We start from the raw sequence: 19,021 nt of genomic DNA, 5'->3' as shown, positions 1-19,021 counted from the left end.
AGGTAAGAACTAAAAAATAATTGTAAGGGAATCGTAGTACAGAACGACATGAATATAACGGCAAGTTTTTGAAAGGAACCGTCGAGTAATTACAAAAATAAACGCAAATAACCGCAAACAATCTGAGGTGACTTGGAGTATAGTTTGTTTTATTAAGTGGTTTAGACTCCCACAACAAACAAATAGTTAGGTGTGACAGTCTACATTCATTTTTTTGGCTACTATCAAGGAAATAAGGTTTACCAAATGGTTTGAATCATTACACGTCTGATTTCCATCATCGGTTTTGTATAGATGATCTGCAAAATATTTAACGTAATGTTGCCGGGCATATCAACATTCTACACATTTCATCTTCTTAAGAAATCAAATTAATGTCTAATTATGAATCACAACTGGATTTTCACAAAAGATAAAATATGTAGAACCCGAGACGTACTTTTGTAGATGAACAGTTATTAACCTCCCAGTTTTTGCATATAAATACCTAATAGACAAGATTACCTGAAGAAGTCGGTAGAAATGTCTATGAACATCATTTTACTTTGACAAACTCATTATTTATGTGGATATGAATGCAATTTATTTCAAATTAATTTCAAAATCTTGTGTAAGGTATTTAAGGATTTGAGTTTTTATGAAAGGGATATTCAATACATGGTTTAGTTTTACCAATGAGACTTGTCTCTCACTATCATACTATATCCTCATTTCGAGAGGCCAACAATAATTAACAATTAAAAGGAGTACTTTAGAATCATTTTAATGTCATTTTCATTTTCCATTCATACCCATATGTATAGTTAACATATATTTGACAGTAAGTGAACTCCCATTTTTTGTAGTAAGTTACATCATATTCGCTGAAAACTGAACAGAGCAGGGTTGTTTGTTACCAACCGACTGTATTGCGACAAGCATGATGTAACTCCGCCGCCCGTCACGGTCAGTCCGTAACATCTTTTGGCTACCGTTGAAAGAAAATCCATGTGAATTTTTACTTGGTTTAGCACGGACTCTATATTACGATCATATAGTTCCTGGCCTTACTTAACTAGTTCATATTAACCTCTAATAAAAAATTTTGGAACCCTAACTAATAGTTTTCTTGTTGATATCTAGCATCAATATCAATGTATAAGTTTTACGAAAAGAAAAATTTGTGAAAACTGGGTTGAAGGTGAATCTGTTTCTCCCGTGAAAATTGTAAAAAATAAAAGTTTTTTATTTAAATGGCCGAGACTGCTTGCGGAAATTTGACTGTCGCTGACTAAATACCCGAGAATATTTTGGCAACAAATTGGTCCATAAGTAGTAGATATGATGGTGTCTGAAAATCTTTATCAATTTTATGAGTGGGGAGTGCACGGTTGACAATTTCCTCCCATGAACTTATGTCCTTTGTAAGTTAAAGCACTGGTAGAGATTGTCAAAAAGGCGGAAACTTGCTACCATGTTTATAGATGTGTCAGCCAAACAGCTGAATGAACTCCTAAAATTGATAAATCCTTCAACAAATGCTCTTCATGTCTTGTATCAAGCACAATCACCCGACTTAGTCGACGAACTGGATTTCACATCTATTCATAATACCATACTCTTGCTCGTTCAGACCTATGTCAAAGGGAGTCGGGAAAACTTGATCCCGAATTTATTACTTTCCCATGAAGATGGGTAAATCTAGCGAACATAAATTCTTACTTCTACGACTTTAATTTCTTTGCAATGACATTTTCATTGCCGGCCCCCTTAACCAAATTAAAATTTTATTAAACTGAATGTTTTTTAAATGCAATATACATCGGTGTAAGGACTATGAGAATGGTATTACAGGCAGTTCTATCACAACTATTGAATTCAATTGACTTTTTTCATTCAATTAAAGTGGCAATACGTCTGTCAAATTTGAATTGTAAAATACATGATAATTGTGCATGTTTGGTCGCGCACAATGACCTTTGTTCGAAAATTCAATTAAAAGGACAAAAGGTCATGAAATGTGCATTTTTTATTTTATTTTAAACAATTTGAATTTTTAAAATCAAATTTCGAGTACCGCCCTCTGATCTATCTTTAATGCCTTCCTTTGTAACAACGTTAATACATACATTTCGAAAAAAAGATCGGTCTTTTGTATAATGTAAACACCAAAAAGACTGGCGGTAAAGCTATAATAAAAGCTGTATACAGTCTTATTTCTGATTTGTTGACTTTTTGGGACTAGTTCTCATTAAAGAATAGGCGTAGTCTTACTTCTTCCGCAATTCATTTTGTATCTGAAGAATATGATACTTCATGACAAATGCAATTATATTCATACACACACAATGGGTCCTTAGAAAAATCCAACTCCATCCACGGTACTGTCACAAGCTCTGCAGATAGGAGACCAAGACCATCTAGAACACAACAGTGTGGTATAAGTCTTGTCATGTCTGAATCTGAAAGTCTAGTCGGTCGCATATAAGAGCGTATTTAAGATACATTTATCGCCGTCAGACCGGTAAAAGAACCATGAATAACATTGAAACTACTTGATCGGAAACAAGATGGTACATTAATTAAATCTAACCTCGCTGAACAACGACTTGGTAGGCTTAGTTTTCTGCACTTGTCTAGAAGTACGGACACTGTAACGGGATCGATTCTCACTCCTCAAGCTACCTAGTTTCCAATGACATCAGCTGAACATTGCGAATTTTACCTTTGATATGAAACTGGTAAAACAAAACTCCATGTTTAATTTGTGAATTTCTTTGCCAATTTTACAGATAATTTTAAAATCATTAGAAAGATTTGGGGAATAAGACATATACGTGGGAATTTTAGCAACAATGACCCGTTTTAAAGTACATATAAAAGAGGGAGACCACAATGACGTTGCGTACGTTGTTGATGTCACATTCAATTGAACCGGGGATAATTACTAACCCCGAAATATTGCTATTTGAATGTGGAGTTATCAAAGGCAATATAGATATTAAAATGACCGAAAATGGTTGTTGTTTTAGGATTACAATCATAAATCTTTGAAATATGCCGTTAATTGTGGAGGGAAAGCATTATTCGATCACAAGAACGTCCATTTTCATATGTAGACGGGTAACATTAAGAAATGCTTGTTTCCCATTTCACCAATATATATCTACGTTGTTTCTTGGTGTATTTCGATAAAACAAACTTCTTTTGGAAGGAGCAGTTTGTGACGATGGTCATATTTTTTCACGACGTAATGATAAGATCAAAGCGTATTACAATATCAAAAATATCTTATATGTTAGACATTTTTTTTTAGTTATGCGAACTGCTTTTTTTAATCGGGACTTTTATTTACTATAATGACAATTTATTACATAACCCCAATAAAAATAAAATGTTCAATCAGTCTTTTTGTTAAAAGCCTTTTTGTCCGTATTTCAATTATGTCACAAATCTTAATTTTTTCGACGTTGACCATTGGCTACTTTCTTGCTTATGCTTGTAACATATAGCAACGGATAGTATTTTACCAAAGTATATTCACGCTTAAAGGACTGTATGAATATTTAGAATATCAAGTTTATTCTAAAAAAATATTGTTTATTGCCTAATAGTAGATAAATACGTACGTATGTTGTGATGTCACGTTGTCTTTTTCCTGACGTTTTCTACACATTGCGTGCTACCCAGTCTTTATCAAAAGTTTTTTTTTCGTTAGCTATGAGTGAACTAATAACTATGAAATTTTGAATTTTACATGTGTATTTGCTGCAGATAGTATATTCTAAAAATAATGGTACTTGGATGAACATGTATCTAAGCGCAGCATTTTGTCTGTGTCTAACCAAAATGTCACAACATCTAAAATTTGTGTATATTTTATTTAATCACGCTATATATATACTAGATTAAATTATTACGACTGTGGACGTAATGAATAAAACAAATACGATTTTAGCGAATCTGACAAAATAATGAAAGAAATGTTGAAAATAAAACAGAAAAAAGAAAGACCCCCCTTGCGCGCACCCGTGTCTGTTCATATGCAATAGTGTCCTGGTGAAATCGGGATCAGCGTGCCTGCATCAAAGTATTTTGAAATGTGTAGACACGCGCTTGCATATTCGTTAGTGAAATATTGTAAAATTGGCAACGTATTTCAAGATCGTCTAATTACCTCTTGACAATTATTTTAGCTATAAGATATAATAAGCTGTACAAATACATGTATTGCAAAAATATTTTTTTGATTTTTTTTTTCAAATCGAAACAAAAAAGTGATTTATTCTGGTGTGTGTTTTTTTTTTACCCTTACAACATGTATAACTCGAAAATCGTAAGAGATACTCGAAATCTGAATGAAAAATGCAGGCAGGTTTATTGATGAGGAATCCAATGAAGAATATAATGAAATAAAAAAAAATCGAAATCGCACCAAAAAAAGTTACGAAAATGTTTTTAGGCGTTGCCCAACTTTGATCCCCCTATAACTTGATAACGGTCCAAAACACATAAAATCTGCTGTACATTTTTTTAGCCGAATTAGATAAAGAACACATTAAAAATAGAATATTTAAAATCGAAAAAGTAACCAATCTACATGGGTTTTAATAAAATACTTATTTTACCATTTTTGGCCCCTATTTCTAAAGCGGCAGGGGCAACAAAGTCCAAATTTAATAGGAATCTTCTTAGTTGTTGGTAAAACCATACCAACATTTCAGAACAATTTGTCAACCACTACTAAAGTTATTGCACGGAAACGAAGTGTCCCCAGACGACGACGACGACGCAGACGACGACTGCGCCATAACATTATACGACTGCAAGTTTTTTTTTTTCGTTGTATAATAAAAACGGGAGATTTCGCTCTCAAGTTTTCTCAAAGAGAGAGATTTGCCAAGGTTTTGTTTTCTCAAAATGTTTAGCGACATACCTTGTAAAATTCCGAAACGAGTACATGTATTCGGAAATATCAACATACATCTACATTAGAGATATCAAACCAAATAGGAAAGATTCACTTTATACGCTTTCACAATATGATTTCCGGGGGAGTTGGGTATACTGACTTTTTGCTTTTAGGTTAGTTGCCTTTCTGTTTTAGTGAGGGTTGTCTGAATATAACTGAAATATTGCTGCTCGGACGTTAAACCCCAACAAACAAACAGTTTTAGTGAGGGTGTTTTACTTTTTTGCGCATCACGAAATTTGTTTTCATAATTTCTATGACATTTTTCTCATAGGATAAAATTTCCTTCAAATCATTTTTAAATGGTTGATGCCAAACTATTTACCATATCGGGATGTAATTTGATCATTACAATTGACCAAAACGTACGAAAAATTAATATTGACTCGGATAATTAAATAATAAAACATGTCGTGTGTGTTATTTTATGTAAAAAAAATGAAACACTTCTTTTTACATGTAATAATTGTACAACGATGTACGTCGCAATACAAAAAAGACGTCAAATTTTGCCGATTTCGACGTTACCAAAAATGACACCAACACCGTACGTTGCGTTAATAGGTATTCCCTAGACCAAAATATGAAATAGGGAAATTCCGAATACGGCGACATTTCTTATCCTGAATATGTTACAAATGCCACTGAAACTTAACGTTATAACACCAATGTTATAAATATATAGGAAATGTTTATAAAATGTCATTAAATTGTGGAAAATGTTTAAAAATGGCATACGCGTTTAACTAGCAGGAATCAGAGGTTTTACTGAGAGCTGTCTTGAAATGATATATTAAGTATTATTAACTTAATCCGTAATCGTTGTATTATGTAAACCAATTAATGTGTGTCGTCATCAGATCACAACTTACTCTAAAAGTATTCAGGGTAACGAAAAGAAAGGATTATTTGTATTGGTTAAACCCACTGGTATTCAATACCATAGGTCAGGACCACACAACATTTAATTTTCATTAATGACTAAGCAGAAATATTTTTATGACATGGATATGTTCTTCTCAATTATTCTGAACTTTTTTTCCTATCATTTCTACATTAAATAGGTCAAAAGATACAGATTAATATCACCAAGAATAAACCACAATGCGAAAACGACTCGAGCCTTTCTAAATTCTAATCTGAGAACTTTGTCAAGTAATTCCATTATTAAACTTTGAAGTCCCAATGCAAAATTTTACCTGCTGTTGTCGAAATATTTTTTCTTGTCCTTTTTACACCTGTGGTACACCTTTGGTACACCTGCGGTATATTTTGAATTTTCTCGTTGTAAGGTTATCTCTCGTTTCCTTTTCTACGCCAATAGATCTTCTTGTTCCAGACATTAAACGTCTCGTTTGAATTTCATGTATCTGATTTCTTCCAAAGAATTTGTCTCTTTGAATACCACATGATTTTCAATTTGACAAGCATTTTCAATTTTGTGTCTTTGGTTCGTTTTTTACAACAACCGTCTTTTCTCTCTATCTACGTTGGTACATGGTTTTGTTAATGGTATTTGTTTGTTTATTTTGTATTTAACGTACTCTGTTTTACACTACGGATTTTTTCTTCGACAATTGCACTTTCATTATAACATTTTAGTGATGTATCTCATACTTTTGTTTGTTTTGTTTTGTTTTGTTTTGTTTTTTGTTGTTGTTGTTGTTTTTTTTGTTGTTTTTTTGGGGGGGTTGGGTTTTTTGTTGTTGTTGTTGTTGTTTTTGTTTTTGTTAGTTTGTTTTTGTTTTTTTTTGTTAGTTCATTTTTTGCTTTTATGATTAGTTTTGTGTCTAAATACTCGAAATGAATCTTTTGCTTTGTTGTTTTGCTCTTATATGGTGTGCCCCTCCAATTTGTGTCTACGTGTACAAGTTACAAACTCCAGTACTGTCTGCAGTTATTTCGCAGCGATTTAGCCTAAATATAACGAGAATGGATATTGTGAATATGTCATGGGATGAAACATGTCAGCTCAAGGCCACCCATGGGTCTTCAATGAACGACGAAGAAACCCTCACATCACAGGCCCCGCTTAAACTGACCATAAAACAACATTATACACAGGTATAGCGAAAAAATGTTGCCCCTATATACTCCAACAACATGAAAGTAAACTGAAAGTGAAAACGAAACAAGGTATACAGAGACCGGAAATTCCTGACATGAGACAGACGCAAAAAAGGCGGCGGAATTAAAAGTACTTTGGCGTGATCACAACCCGCTCTCATTCATTACTCTCCTGATGCTAAACTTCTTTGATTTATTAACCATAATAAAAAGCTATCGTTACCATTTTTTTCTTTCGGTATTTTATTTTATACTCTGCTCCTGTATTGTCATAAACATCCAACAGCCACCTTAAGAACTAGTGCACTACATGCCTATATCGGCTAGATGTTTTAATCTTCAGCAGATCGAGAAACCGATTCTTTCAAATGCTTTAAAATGTGCTGAATTCTCATTTACCTATGGTCGTTCATATAATCTTGTAATTGCTGAATGAACAAAAAACGAGGTAGTCAGTAATTTGTTTTTAAGAGCTGTTTAGAAGACCATACTAGCGTTATTTGTCAAAACCCAGACTGCTCCACTCAAACTTATCATGTTCACGTCCGCAAGCCCCTTAAGGAAGTTTCTCTTCGTTTTTGAAATGTTTGTTTGTTTGTTTGTTTGTTGGGGTTTAACGTCCGACCAGCAATATTTTAGCTATATCCAGACGATGAACATGAAGTGGATGATAAAATGAACATGAAATGATGATGAATAGAAAAATGGGATGGGATACAAGGATAATGGGGTCGAGAAATTTTGATTGCCACCGGAAACAGGGAGAGGTGGGTAGGGTCGGGCAATTTAGCCTCCCGTGGCGGAGCCCTATGGTTCCTACTCCGGGAAAATACCACAGTAGGGTTTTTAACCTGCGAGGAACGTGGCATCTTTCCTAACACGGTGCACCACTATAGTTTGCGGTCAGGTTTTCCGTATTATAGCCTGACAACCCCAGCATGTAACACGCCAGGGGTACCCCATTCCATCACCCGGGGCACACAACCCAGTTGCTCTGTGGTTTTGAGCACCATTTAGTCGCCTTTTACGACAAGCTTAGCGCTGCTGCAGGCCTATTCTTTTGACACCCGGACCTGCACGGGTCCATTTTTTAAATAGTGTCTAGTTAAGGAACAACTACCGTCCACACGGTAAAATTATTAATTCAGTTTCGCGTTCACACGTAAAACGAATTTCCAATGCGAATTAATTCGAATTGAAATAATTCGCTCTAGATACATTTTAGATAATGCTCATTTGAATTAAATTCTCGTTCAAATGCCGTGTAAAACAATTCAATGCGAATTAAACGTTTTTTTTAAACGCGTACATGCAAAGCAAATTCAAAATACGTGTGGACATTATTGACGTTTCCAAAGCGCATTGACTCATTCGAATTGAATGCGAATTACGTATGAACGCATTACTAAATCAAAACCAAGATTGCGCCACTTCAACGAAAAACATTTGAATGAACAGGTTTCGTTCGTTACATTTGTTTCTCGTCATTTTTTTCCGATTTTTACGCAGTTCCTTCTATTGTATTTAGATTAATCCTTTACGATTGAAATGTGTGATGAAGTATAGAGTTCCTGTTTTGGAAAGGTGAAAAGTATACTCCAGTTTAAGTTTTAATTGATTTGTCATTTATCACAAATAAGATTTCGTTTTCAAGTCTGTTTGTTCAGTGAATGGATTGCAATAATTTGTTTTTCAAATTGACATTTATTATGCATATTCATGTCTTTTTCGTAAAATAGTGAAATATTAATTGATAAGATATATTAAAGTAATGTCACTTGAATGGCACAGGTGCGAAAATCCCTGCAGAAAATTTAACTTTATTATCTGAAAAGAATGTGACATGGAAAATGGACTTAAATTCAGGTGTTCATAATAAAGTATTTAAAATCGATAATTTGAATTAATTTGAATTGCAAATAATTTTTGACAACAGTGTGTGACAAAATACATAAATTAGTGATTTTATTGCTCCAAGCAGCTCCGGAATCAAGGCATTACATAAAACCTTACAAAATATGGCTTCATAATTCATAAAAGGAAAATGTGTATTTACATAAATATGGAATTAATTTTAATATTGCTCACGAAATTAACATGATAGCCGTGGCGATAAGATTGGCATGAAGTTGATAAATAGGTGTGGAAGGGTTGAAAATAGAACATTTAATATTAAAAATTTCGACTGGTCTTAAATTTTCTACTGATAGTTATCTTAAGTACCTTCATTACTGTTCGGTGTCAGTGATATTAAAGTTTGATGCATATAATAATCTATGATGAATAACTGAGCTTGAATCGTTTTAATTATTTTAAACAAGTCTGCGAAAGGAAGTAAAACAACATTTTTAATGGGGTCAAGTTATGAATCCTTTAGAATACGACATGCAGTTTATTTGAAGACGAGATTCAATGGGTGGTTTAGAATATCTGTATATATGTAACGGAAAATGTATGCAAACAACATGCATATTTTAGCTGAGATTATATTGTTATCCTGTAATAATCATTATATGTCTTCTACATTTGCTTTAGACCGAAAGCGAATCTTTGAGACATGTATTATTAAACTCAAATATGGCAAGCCAAAGTGGACAAAAATGAGCATTTTCTAATATTAAAAAATGATTTTTTAATATTACAAATTCATTTTCTAATATTACAAATCAGATTTCTTACATTACAAATCATATTTCTTATATCACAAAACACTTTTTTAATATTAAAAAAATCATTTTTTAATATTAAAAATTGAATTGAATTTCTAATATTAAAAAACTATTTTTGAATATTAGAAATTGATTTTGTAATATTAGAAAATCATTTTGTAATATTAAAAAATATGACTGATTTAGCAATATTGCAAAGTGATTTTCTAATATTACAAACTCATTTTCTAATATTACGAATTAAATTTCTAATATTACAAATTCATTTTCTTATATTACAAATTCAATTTGTAATATTAGAAAATGAATTTTCAATATTAGAAAAATGAATTTTTAATATTAGAAAATGAATTTGTAATATTAGAAAATGAATTTATAATATCAGAAAATAAGTATTTTCCCAAATCAAAAAAATGTTTTTTTAACATTATAAATTCATTTTCTAATATTACAAATTAGATTTCTTATATCACAAAACACTTTTTTGATATTGAAAAATAAATTGAATTTGTAATATTAGAAAATGAATTTTAAATATTAGAAAAAGAATTAGTAATATTAGAAAATCATTTTGTAATATTAAAAAATATGACTGATCTTGCAATATTGCAAAATGATTTTCCAATATTACAAATCCATTTTCTAATATTACAAATTCATTTTCTAATATTACAAATTCAATCTGTAATATTACAAAATGTGTGATATTTTATAATACTACTAAATCGGGAATTTGTAATATTAGAAAATGAATTATGAATATTACAAAATGAATTTCTAATATTAAAAAATCTTTTCTAATATTAAAAAAAAAAAATGATTTTGTAATATTAAAAATTCATTTTCTAATATTACAAAATATTGATTTTTGTCCACTTAGGCTTGCCATACTCAAATCCAACACACCAGAATAGAGTCAATGTCGAAGAAAAACATATTGGCGAATGTCAAAATTGCTAGAACATTTGAAGTTTACCAAAATATGATATAGACATTTCCAACTCTGCCTGTGGCCTATTAGTCTTTCGGTTCACATTTTTGGTGTTCCAAGCTTTTGAAGAGAGGAGAACTGGTCTTTTAGTCGTATTTCTTTGCTTATAAGTTGAAGTATGCTGTTTCTGCCTCACTACGACAGTTCTTTTGACTTCATTTTCGTCTTTGCCTTAGGAGTGTTGTCTGACTTCGTCTTTGCCTTAGGAGTGTTGTCTGACTTCGTCTTCGGCTTAAGAGTGTTGTCTGGCTTCGTCTTCGGCTTAGGAGTGTTGTCTGACTTCGTCTTCGGCTTAAAAGTGCTGTATGGCTTCGGCTTTGGAGTGTAGTTGTCTAACTTCCTGTTAACCATTATAATAGAAATTTCTATCGATAATTTGTTCTTCGTTCTCCCGGACATTTTAGTTCTCTTTAGTAAGTATATTATTCATTTATTATACTGTTATATGTTTTTTTTTTCAGTTAAGATCGAAGTTCGAGACTGAAGTCATTTGATGAGTCTGTTGCCACCCGCGCGGGAAAAAAAACTTCTCGACAATTACCATTTTGGGTCATTGAAGTTTTAGAATTGATAGATTTTTTGTTTCAACTCCCCCCTTTTTACTTCAATCAAGGCATGTATATACTTCATGTTTGGGACTTTATTTTCTTAACGTATTTGGAATCTGTGTTTTCTTTTCATCTCTTTTTTTTTGTGAGGGGACTTGTTTTTCCAAATAAATAAATTCGTTCATAAGTCGCACTGTTTGATTTTGTACCAAGGATGTAAGATGAATGAGGGGTTGAAACGGCACTGTACCATGGACGTAAAATAAATGAGGGATTGGGACGGCACGGTACCGTGGTCGTAAATAAATGAGGGGTTGAGTCGGCACTGTACCATGGACGTAAAATAAATGAGGGATTGGGCGGCACTGTAACATGGACGTGAAATAAGTGAGGGATTGAGACGGCACTATGTTATGTCGAACCTTCTTTAACTGAAATCCTACTTGCATTTTGGATATTTTTTTCAATCAAAGTATTTTGGATGTCTATTGACGCAATTCATGCGTATTAATTTCTTGTCTCTATAGTACTGGTGTGTAATAAACATCTTGATGTCCCAATGTTTTGCATGCACAGCTGTTCTTATGTTTCATTTTTATTGTTGCAGTGCTGTTGATGAGAGGTTACTCATTGATACACCTGTGAAGCATATCAAAATTTGAAATATATAAATTGGTATTTTTGTAATTTGTAAAAGATAGCATAGCTAATTGTTTTCTTAAAAGCTGTATTTTTTTAAACACATCATTTTAAAAACACCATACATGCGCAATTCCTCATATCTAATGATATCTAAATGATGTTTATGATAAATTTTCTTTTTTTAATTGATTTTCTAAACTAGAAATTTAATCTAAAATGATATTTTTTAAATTAATATAGAAAAGAATAGAGTTATTAGCGAACAATTATAAATAATGTGACACGTGTCATTTCTAATCCTTTAGTTTTGTTTGAAAATGACAGTTTCGGATTTCAAATCAATCACGGTTTTCATAATTTATAATTAGCTACAATTAAATACTTCATTAGCGGATTATATCCCTTAAATCAGCGTCTTGTAACTAAACTTGGTAAAATGATACTTAATACGTTTTAAAGAAAGCTGACATTCCATTGTAGATTTAAATTAATTCACATATTAACTATCCCTTTCTGAAGTGTGTATTTATTTAAAATTCCAACTCATTGAAGAATGGTGCTACCTACATTTTGTAGACTGCTGTCCATTAGACAAAATCCTAAGTTATAAAATATTAGAAACATGTTGACGAAGTTGACGCTGCATGAACAATGAATATCACTTAAACAAGCAGACACAATAAATAGGACGGAGATACTTGTGTATAAAATACTGGGGAAAATAGATAGACGGTATCGCCTTCACGCCAGCATTAGAACGTAGGCTTGTCTTTAATGAATATCTCTGCCTGAAGTGTCAACTTATGATACATGTATAACGTTTAGGTGCTAGTGACTCCGTCATATTTCGGACCGGTTGCTGCTCTTATTTATCTACTAATTTCAGATTTTTTGTCAAAGTTTATCATTGTGTGTGTATGTATGTGTGGACCACCTGTCGTTTGTGCAATGGCGGTGTAGATCACAGTTTTACCGATAATATAATAAGCACCGATCTATGTTTCAAGGGAGTTATAACTCTGATGTTAACTTATTCTGCCAATTAAAACCTAATTTTCTACCAGGGAGTTATAACTCTGATGTTAACTTATTCTGCCAATTAGAACCTAATTTTCTACAGTTTGGCACTTCTGTTAAACATATTTTAATTCTTTACAATTGTAACCACATGATCAACACCTTCAGATTTTAACAGCAGGCCTTAAAGTGTTTAATATTACAAAATTACTCATAAAATGACTATCTTTAATCACAACTAAAGACAACCTAGGTTAATTTCAAAGAACTTACAAAATTGTAAAATAGATAAAAATCTTGGGTGTTTAAATCCACTTTCTCTTCTTTCACTGAAAACACCCGACGACACCTTTTGAACAAGAAGTCCCATTCACGCGATTTAACGGTTCATCTCAAAATAAAGCACAACTCTCTCCGCTTCAAATAGCATCACTTCAAATATCTTCAAAAAGTGTTTAATAACCCTTAATTGATTTTAAAATATTTTATGTATTCACTGAAGGCCATATAATATTTAGTATTGACAAACCTTTTCCTTTCGGAAATTACTGGGTTTTCATCGGTTTAAAGTTCGAGCCTTCCTTCCGTACGTTGACTGTATCGAATAGATAAATTCGATCCATGAACAATAATATATGTGATACAAGTATGCAGATTTTTTAGGTCATGCAGGAAGGTTCTTTGATATAATCATTTTCCAAACTTTTGTTTGTTTGTTTTTGTTTTTTTTTTTTTTTCATGTTTTTTTTCTTTGTTCAAAATATAAATATAGATTGAAAAAAATACACATCATTATTAGATATTTATTTTCGTACGACTCTGTACAGTTAAATTGGATTTAGGAATCGTTTGTGTATAACTTGGCAAGTGTATTGTATAGCTGGAACAACTTCTGTCCACGATCCAGATTCCATGACGATATTTTGACAGACACGCAGTCCTTAAAGTGTCACGTGGATGATGGGAAAACGAATATACGACAGAAACAGTAAAGGTCCATGTGTACTAAACCAATCTGAAATAATCCATACAAATTATGAAGTTTAGGTCTATGAAGCTTTATTGTCATGCTTAGGACTTGAGCTATTTTTAAACCACACTGACTAAGATGCTTTCTTAATACAAGAGTAGTTTTCCACCATGTTACCGACACTATAGATTCTGTGCAGTATTGATGTACCCGAACGGTTTTAAAAAGACATGAATATCATTAGAAAATAACACCTATCCTCTAATTATTAATTTATTAGTCGTTTTATAATTTAATGTTATTATTATTGGTTCAAATGGTACGTTACCCGACCGGAATTCGTTTAGGTTACAATTAGTGCATGTATTTTTTTTCACTTATTTGTAATAGGACTAACACAAACCAAACAGTCCTGGAACAAATATAACAGATACATGCTATCTAATGATGTGATGTGAACAAACTTGGCTTGGTTTTCTTTTTATTTGTAAAGTTTGTCGAATTAATGTTTTGTCCAGCAAACACAGACCAGAACTGTACAGTGTTCTGTTTTTAGGTCTCAGAACTAGTTATAGATGCTCTTTTAACTTGATACTTCTTGTGGGTTTTCTGTCTTCATTTTCTTGTCTAAGTCTATGATTTTGGCATATGTTATTTTGAATATGATTGTTCTGGTCGGGAATTATGGAAATATATATTTTATTCAGGAAATGATTTTGTATGTAAAAATGTATATTGTGAAGCTTCTGACTTTTGTCTTAAGTTTTTTGTTCAGAGATTTTTAATTTATTATTATGAAATTTCTTTCATTTTTGCATGTATAATCATTTTCATAGATTGATATATAGTACTTTTACACATGTTCATAACAGAACCTCTCTGGGTTGCAGTAACGACCTCCAGTCGGATTTTTTGTCACCTCTTTTTTAAGGTTTGATACCGAGTGATTTCTGCATGGTGAAAAACGACGAAAAAAGGGTCATAAATAAAAGACTGCAATTCTAGAAATGAACGAGTGTTTGAAAAAATATGATCTGTGGATATAAGGGTAATTTTTTTTTATTCTTTGGTACCGATTTCACTGCTCTTATTATTTGGTAAGAATGGCGATTCTTAAATGTATTTCCCACGTAGGTTTCATGTCAATGATGTAGGTGATAAACATCTTTTTAAATTGTGGTGTGGATGTTTACAAATCTAATGAATGGATTTTAAATGTGTAAAATAAATGGTTCCTTGGAAGTGTCATGAGTGATTCCCCACACCTGCATGCATGTATAACACACCGGGATAAATTTGTAACTCATGTCAGACTAGCTTCATAGAAAAATAACTTCATAAAACATTCTACAAAATACTTGTAAAACTAATGACATGGAATCTAAAATTTGGATTAAAATGTAAATCGTTCACGCAACATGCATTTTTAATATGAAATTCAACACTACACCTTTAAACTTCAAATTTAATTAAAAAATAAGGAAATAATTAAGTTTTCTTGTATAGATGTTGTTGAAATTGTTAACTGAATTACTTCTGGAAAACAATCATTTTATTATCATTTATATTTGAAACTTTTCTAGTGTCAACCATCTGTAAATAAGACATATAGATACATTCAAAACCAAACTCCTTTTGGATTAAGATCGGTTCGGTAAAACCAGGTGTTTGGTTTACCACAGTTTGAACATTTAAACTAATATAGAGTCTAGTTTAGGCGGGTTTTTGAATTATTCAGGATTCGGTTTAGACATGTTTAGGGTTTATTCAAGATTCGGTTTAGACAGGTATAGTGTTTATTCAGGATTCGGTTTAGACAAGTTTCACTGTACAAATACTTCTTAATTGTGTTTACATTTTACGTCATGGTAAAATAAAAAATAAACAGGAAGTTTTTATATAAAAATAAATTTAATACTCATGTAAGTTGAATTGATGGAACTGTTATGAAAATATTAAATATTATAAATGAAAAATGTAGCACATTTAGCGAGTAACAAACAAACAGTTATACAAAAACAAAGTCCCTTTTGAAGGGCGAAAAACAACAATGAACAAAATTATTCTGGCAAGAACTATGAAAAGTAAATGCAATAAAGCTCACAAATATTTAGTCCGACATTGCTTAATTTGATTATAAACATCATTTATTCGTTGCTGCAAAATCTGAATATTTTTGCGTGGAATTTTTGGAATATATCTGTGATATGGCTCGTTCGTCACAAATAAACTATGGAGTTCGTCTCCTATACTACTAGAGAAATGCAACCTCTCTATCTCAGACGCTGTGGAGTTTCTAAATACACACAGCGAGTTTAATAATGTTTTATGATATGAAGAATATTTATCTAGCAGTCTATACCCATGGAAAAGACCAGACTCATTGTCAAGAAATATAAGAGCTCCCGAAGTGCTTCTTTCCAGGTTATGAGCGGGACTGTTCATCATTTGATCATTCCATTGTTTGTTAAACATATTATTAACTACCCTGTCTAAATTAGCTGTCAAATAATCGAAAATAATTAAATCCGACCATTGCAACAGATCACAAATTGTTTCTTTGGATTTCTTTCCGAGTTCCTGGCTCGGGTATAAAGTTTTGTCCTCCCCACGGAATTCGAGAGGTATGAAAGACGGTTTTAGACTATTAATCCACTCAGTCATAATTATAACTTTGTCATCCGGCCATTGAGCATTTGCAATATCGGGCCTTACTGACAACCACTGATCACTATTAGAGTCTAAAAGTTTCAATGTTGATGGTGGAACATTCGATATTTTCAGTAATTTGCTGAGATAGTATGAATATATTTCGCCTTGCATTTGGTCTGTATTTAGACGATAACGGGCACATGCTTTGCTGGCGTCGCGAAATGTCAACATCCGGTTTTGCATCCTTCCACAGCCTTCACTTATTTTGACGATTTTCACGGACTTCACTTTGTCCTTCCAATCTAAGTGTTTTTGCATGGGAAACCCCCCAGGACACATGTTTTCAGCATCATTTGTCCAGTATATCCCAGAAACTGTTCCTGGTTTATTTTGGTCAGCATTCGTAATTTTGACTTGCGTATCCTTGGCTAATCCATCACGGTGTAAAGAGTCTTTAAATTGTTTTTGATCTTCATAACTATGTACAATTCGATCGTTCTGAAGTGTATTATGAACTAAATAATCCGAACTTCCATTGTTCTTTGAGAATACAACACTGTGTTGAGAAGGTTTCAAGCTTCTTAGAGGATTATCAACCGAAAGCTGTTTTCTATAGCCGGCAGGTTGAAACTGATCTAAACTTTCTCCTTTGTCATCCAGTGTACTAGGAATTTTTTTCAATGCCAATTCACTTTGTCCATCTTTCAATAGTTGTGCTTGTTGTAGTTCTAAATTTAAAATAAGTCCATTGCGGGGGTCATTTGTTGGTAATGAAATGACGGGAAGCTGAATTAAAAGGCCAACAAAAACACCCACAGTAAATGCTAGCCAGGTCATTGTCCAGATAATTGCTTTCCTCATAACACGTGCACAAATCCTTAGTCAGACATTGGTACTGTTTCTTTGTAGTTCTAAAAGTCTTGGTCAACAACTAAATATCTTCTATAAAATATCAGAGTACTATATGACTTCAATCTTGTAGATTATGCAGACAAAATAATCGTCCATTCAGTTCAGTACAACTACATATACAGAAATCCCGAATTTGTTATTTTGTTACTAGTATTTAATGCATGAAATGTATTCATGTATAGATATTTTTTGAATATGCATGGTCGTCATTCACTGTTCCTTGTACCCTATTTAAGTTAATGTAGTATTTACTAGTATTTCTTGAAATAGTGAGTTCGAAAATTCCAAGCGATCTTATATATGTCAAACTTTCTCAGATGTTTTTCGCACTTGGTCCGTAGGAGTTGGTCACATGTTAAAGAAATAATTCCCTAATTAACGTTCTTAATGAGTGCCAAACATTCTGTGTGACAAACTACATATTCGTTTGACCGAATGATCACCGTTTCTGTTGTCACCTGTCAAAAACTATGTCAGAATTTCCTCTCACCTTCAAACCATTTCTTCTCTTGTCTTTATCCACATGAAAACTGCAAGTAAAAATATTTTTACAGTTTAATGTATTGTAATTATTATAGTTAAACTCCATACGAATCTAAATCAGTACTACTTCTTTTCATGTCGGATTTGGATATTTAATAATAACCTTTAAGGTGCTAATGCGTCAACATTCACACTGCGCATGTCTGTGATAAAAAGCATGAAACAAATGTCCATGTAAATATCGATCCTGTCTTATTATTTTCGATTCGTAGCCCCAACATCATGCTGTTTGGTGTAGACAGGTTGGAAGGAAGGACAAAAGGAAAACAAGTCGGCGCAAATTGGTCCGGCCAATTGGAAAATTACATACTGTGAATTTATGTGTTATGTAAAAATAACAATGCGATCTGAAAATTCATCCCTGCGGGAAGACCTCATTGTTGGTTGTCAATCATTACCATACCTATTCATAATTGATGAGAAACTTACAGGTAGCTCATACATAATGCTTTATAGAGGTATGTTTTATTGTATGAAAATATGTAGTAATTAACGAGAACAGAGACTACATAGCATTGATAGGGTCAGTTTATATAGCGCTAACAGCTAAAAACAAAAAAAAAAACAAAAAACAACAAAAAACAAAAAAACAAAAAAAAAAAAAAAAACCTTGAAGAACTAGTTTAGGAATATCATGCCCAGGCTGTTATGTAATTACTACCGATGCATATGATTCGATTTGATAATTTTCCACGTCTTCGAGAAAAGAATTGAATTAATACAAACAGAAAGAAATCTTCAAGCTAAATCAGTTCCAAAAAGCTCCCATTATAACACAAAGTTGTCGTATACGTTAAAAATACAAATAATATTGGAACAAGAACAAAGTCACATTCGAAGAAAACTTTGTTTGGCTAAAAAGTTATGTTTAAATGTCATCTTTAATGCGACTTTAATCCTATCAAATAGATTTAACAAGTGCTAAATTATAGCTCTAAATAAACAAAAGCCCACCGTTAAATCAACACTTATTCGTACTATTTGGAGGTCTCAATTGTTTACCATATTTGTCCACTTAAGGCTTGTGTCAATAAATTGTGATTTTACTTACTAAATATT

At 32.4% G+C, this 19,021-nt stretch overlaps 1 protein-coding gene across 6 annotated transcripts in view; it reads right to left on the bottom strand.

Annotated features, from left to right (window-relative positions):
• Positions 1 to 15,747: 15,747 nt before the first annotated feature.
• The window catches only part of LOC148614908 (four-jointed box protein 1-like), a 34,676-nt gene continuing 31,402 nt past the window's right edge, over positions 15,748 to 19,021 (bottom strand). For 3 of the 6 annotated variants that reach the window (XM_088589418.1, XM_088589419.1, XM_088589420.1), the window contains 2 exons: positions 17,910 to 17,949; positions 15,748 to 17,449 (listed from right to left, as the gene is read on the bottom strand). In XM_088589418.1, coding sequence (XP_088445544.1) covers positions 15,956 to 17,368 — 1,413 coding nt within the window. In that variant the 5' untranslated portion in view covers positions 17,369 to 17,449; positions 17,910 to 17,949 and the 3' untranslated portion in view covers positions 15,748 to 15,955. Of the gene's footprint in view, positions 17,950 to 19,021 lie in introns of all 6 variants that reach the window. The other 3 variants (XM_088589416.1, XM_088589415.1, XM_088589414.1) reach the window with 1 other exon arrangement.

The sequence above is a fragment of the Perna viridis genome, chromosome 6, assembly GCF_037379345.1.
Source record: "Perna viridis isolate PV_CMFRI_1.1 ecotype Kerala chromosome 6, ASM3737934v1, whole genome shotgun sequence".
Lineage (NCBI taxonomy): Eukaryota > Metazoa > Mollusca > Bivalvia > Mytilida > Mytilidae > Perna > Perna viridis.
The sequence above is the reverse complement of the archived record's forward strand: the minus strand, read 5'-3'. Positions and strand labels throughout refer to the sequence as shown.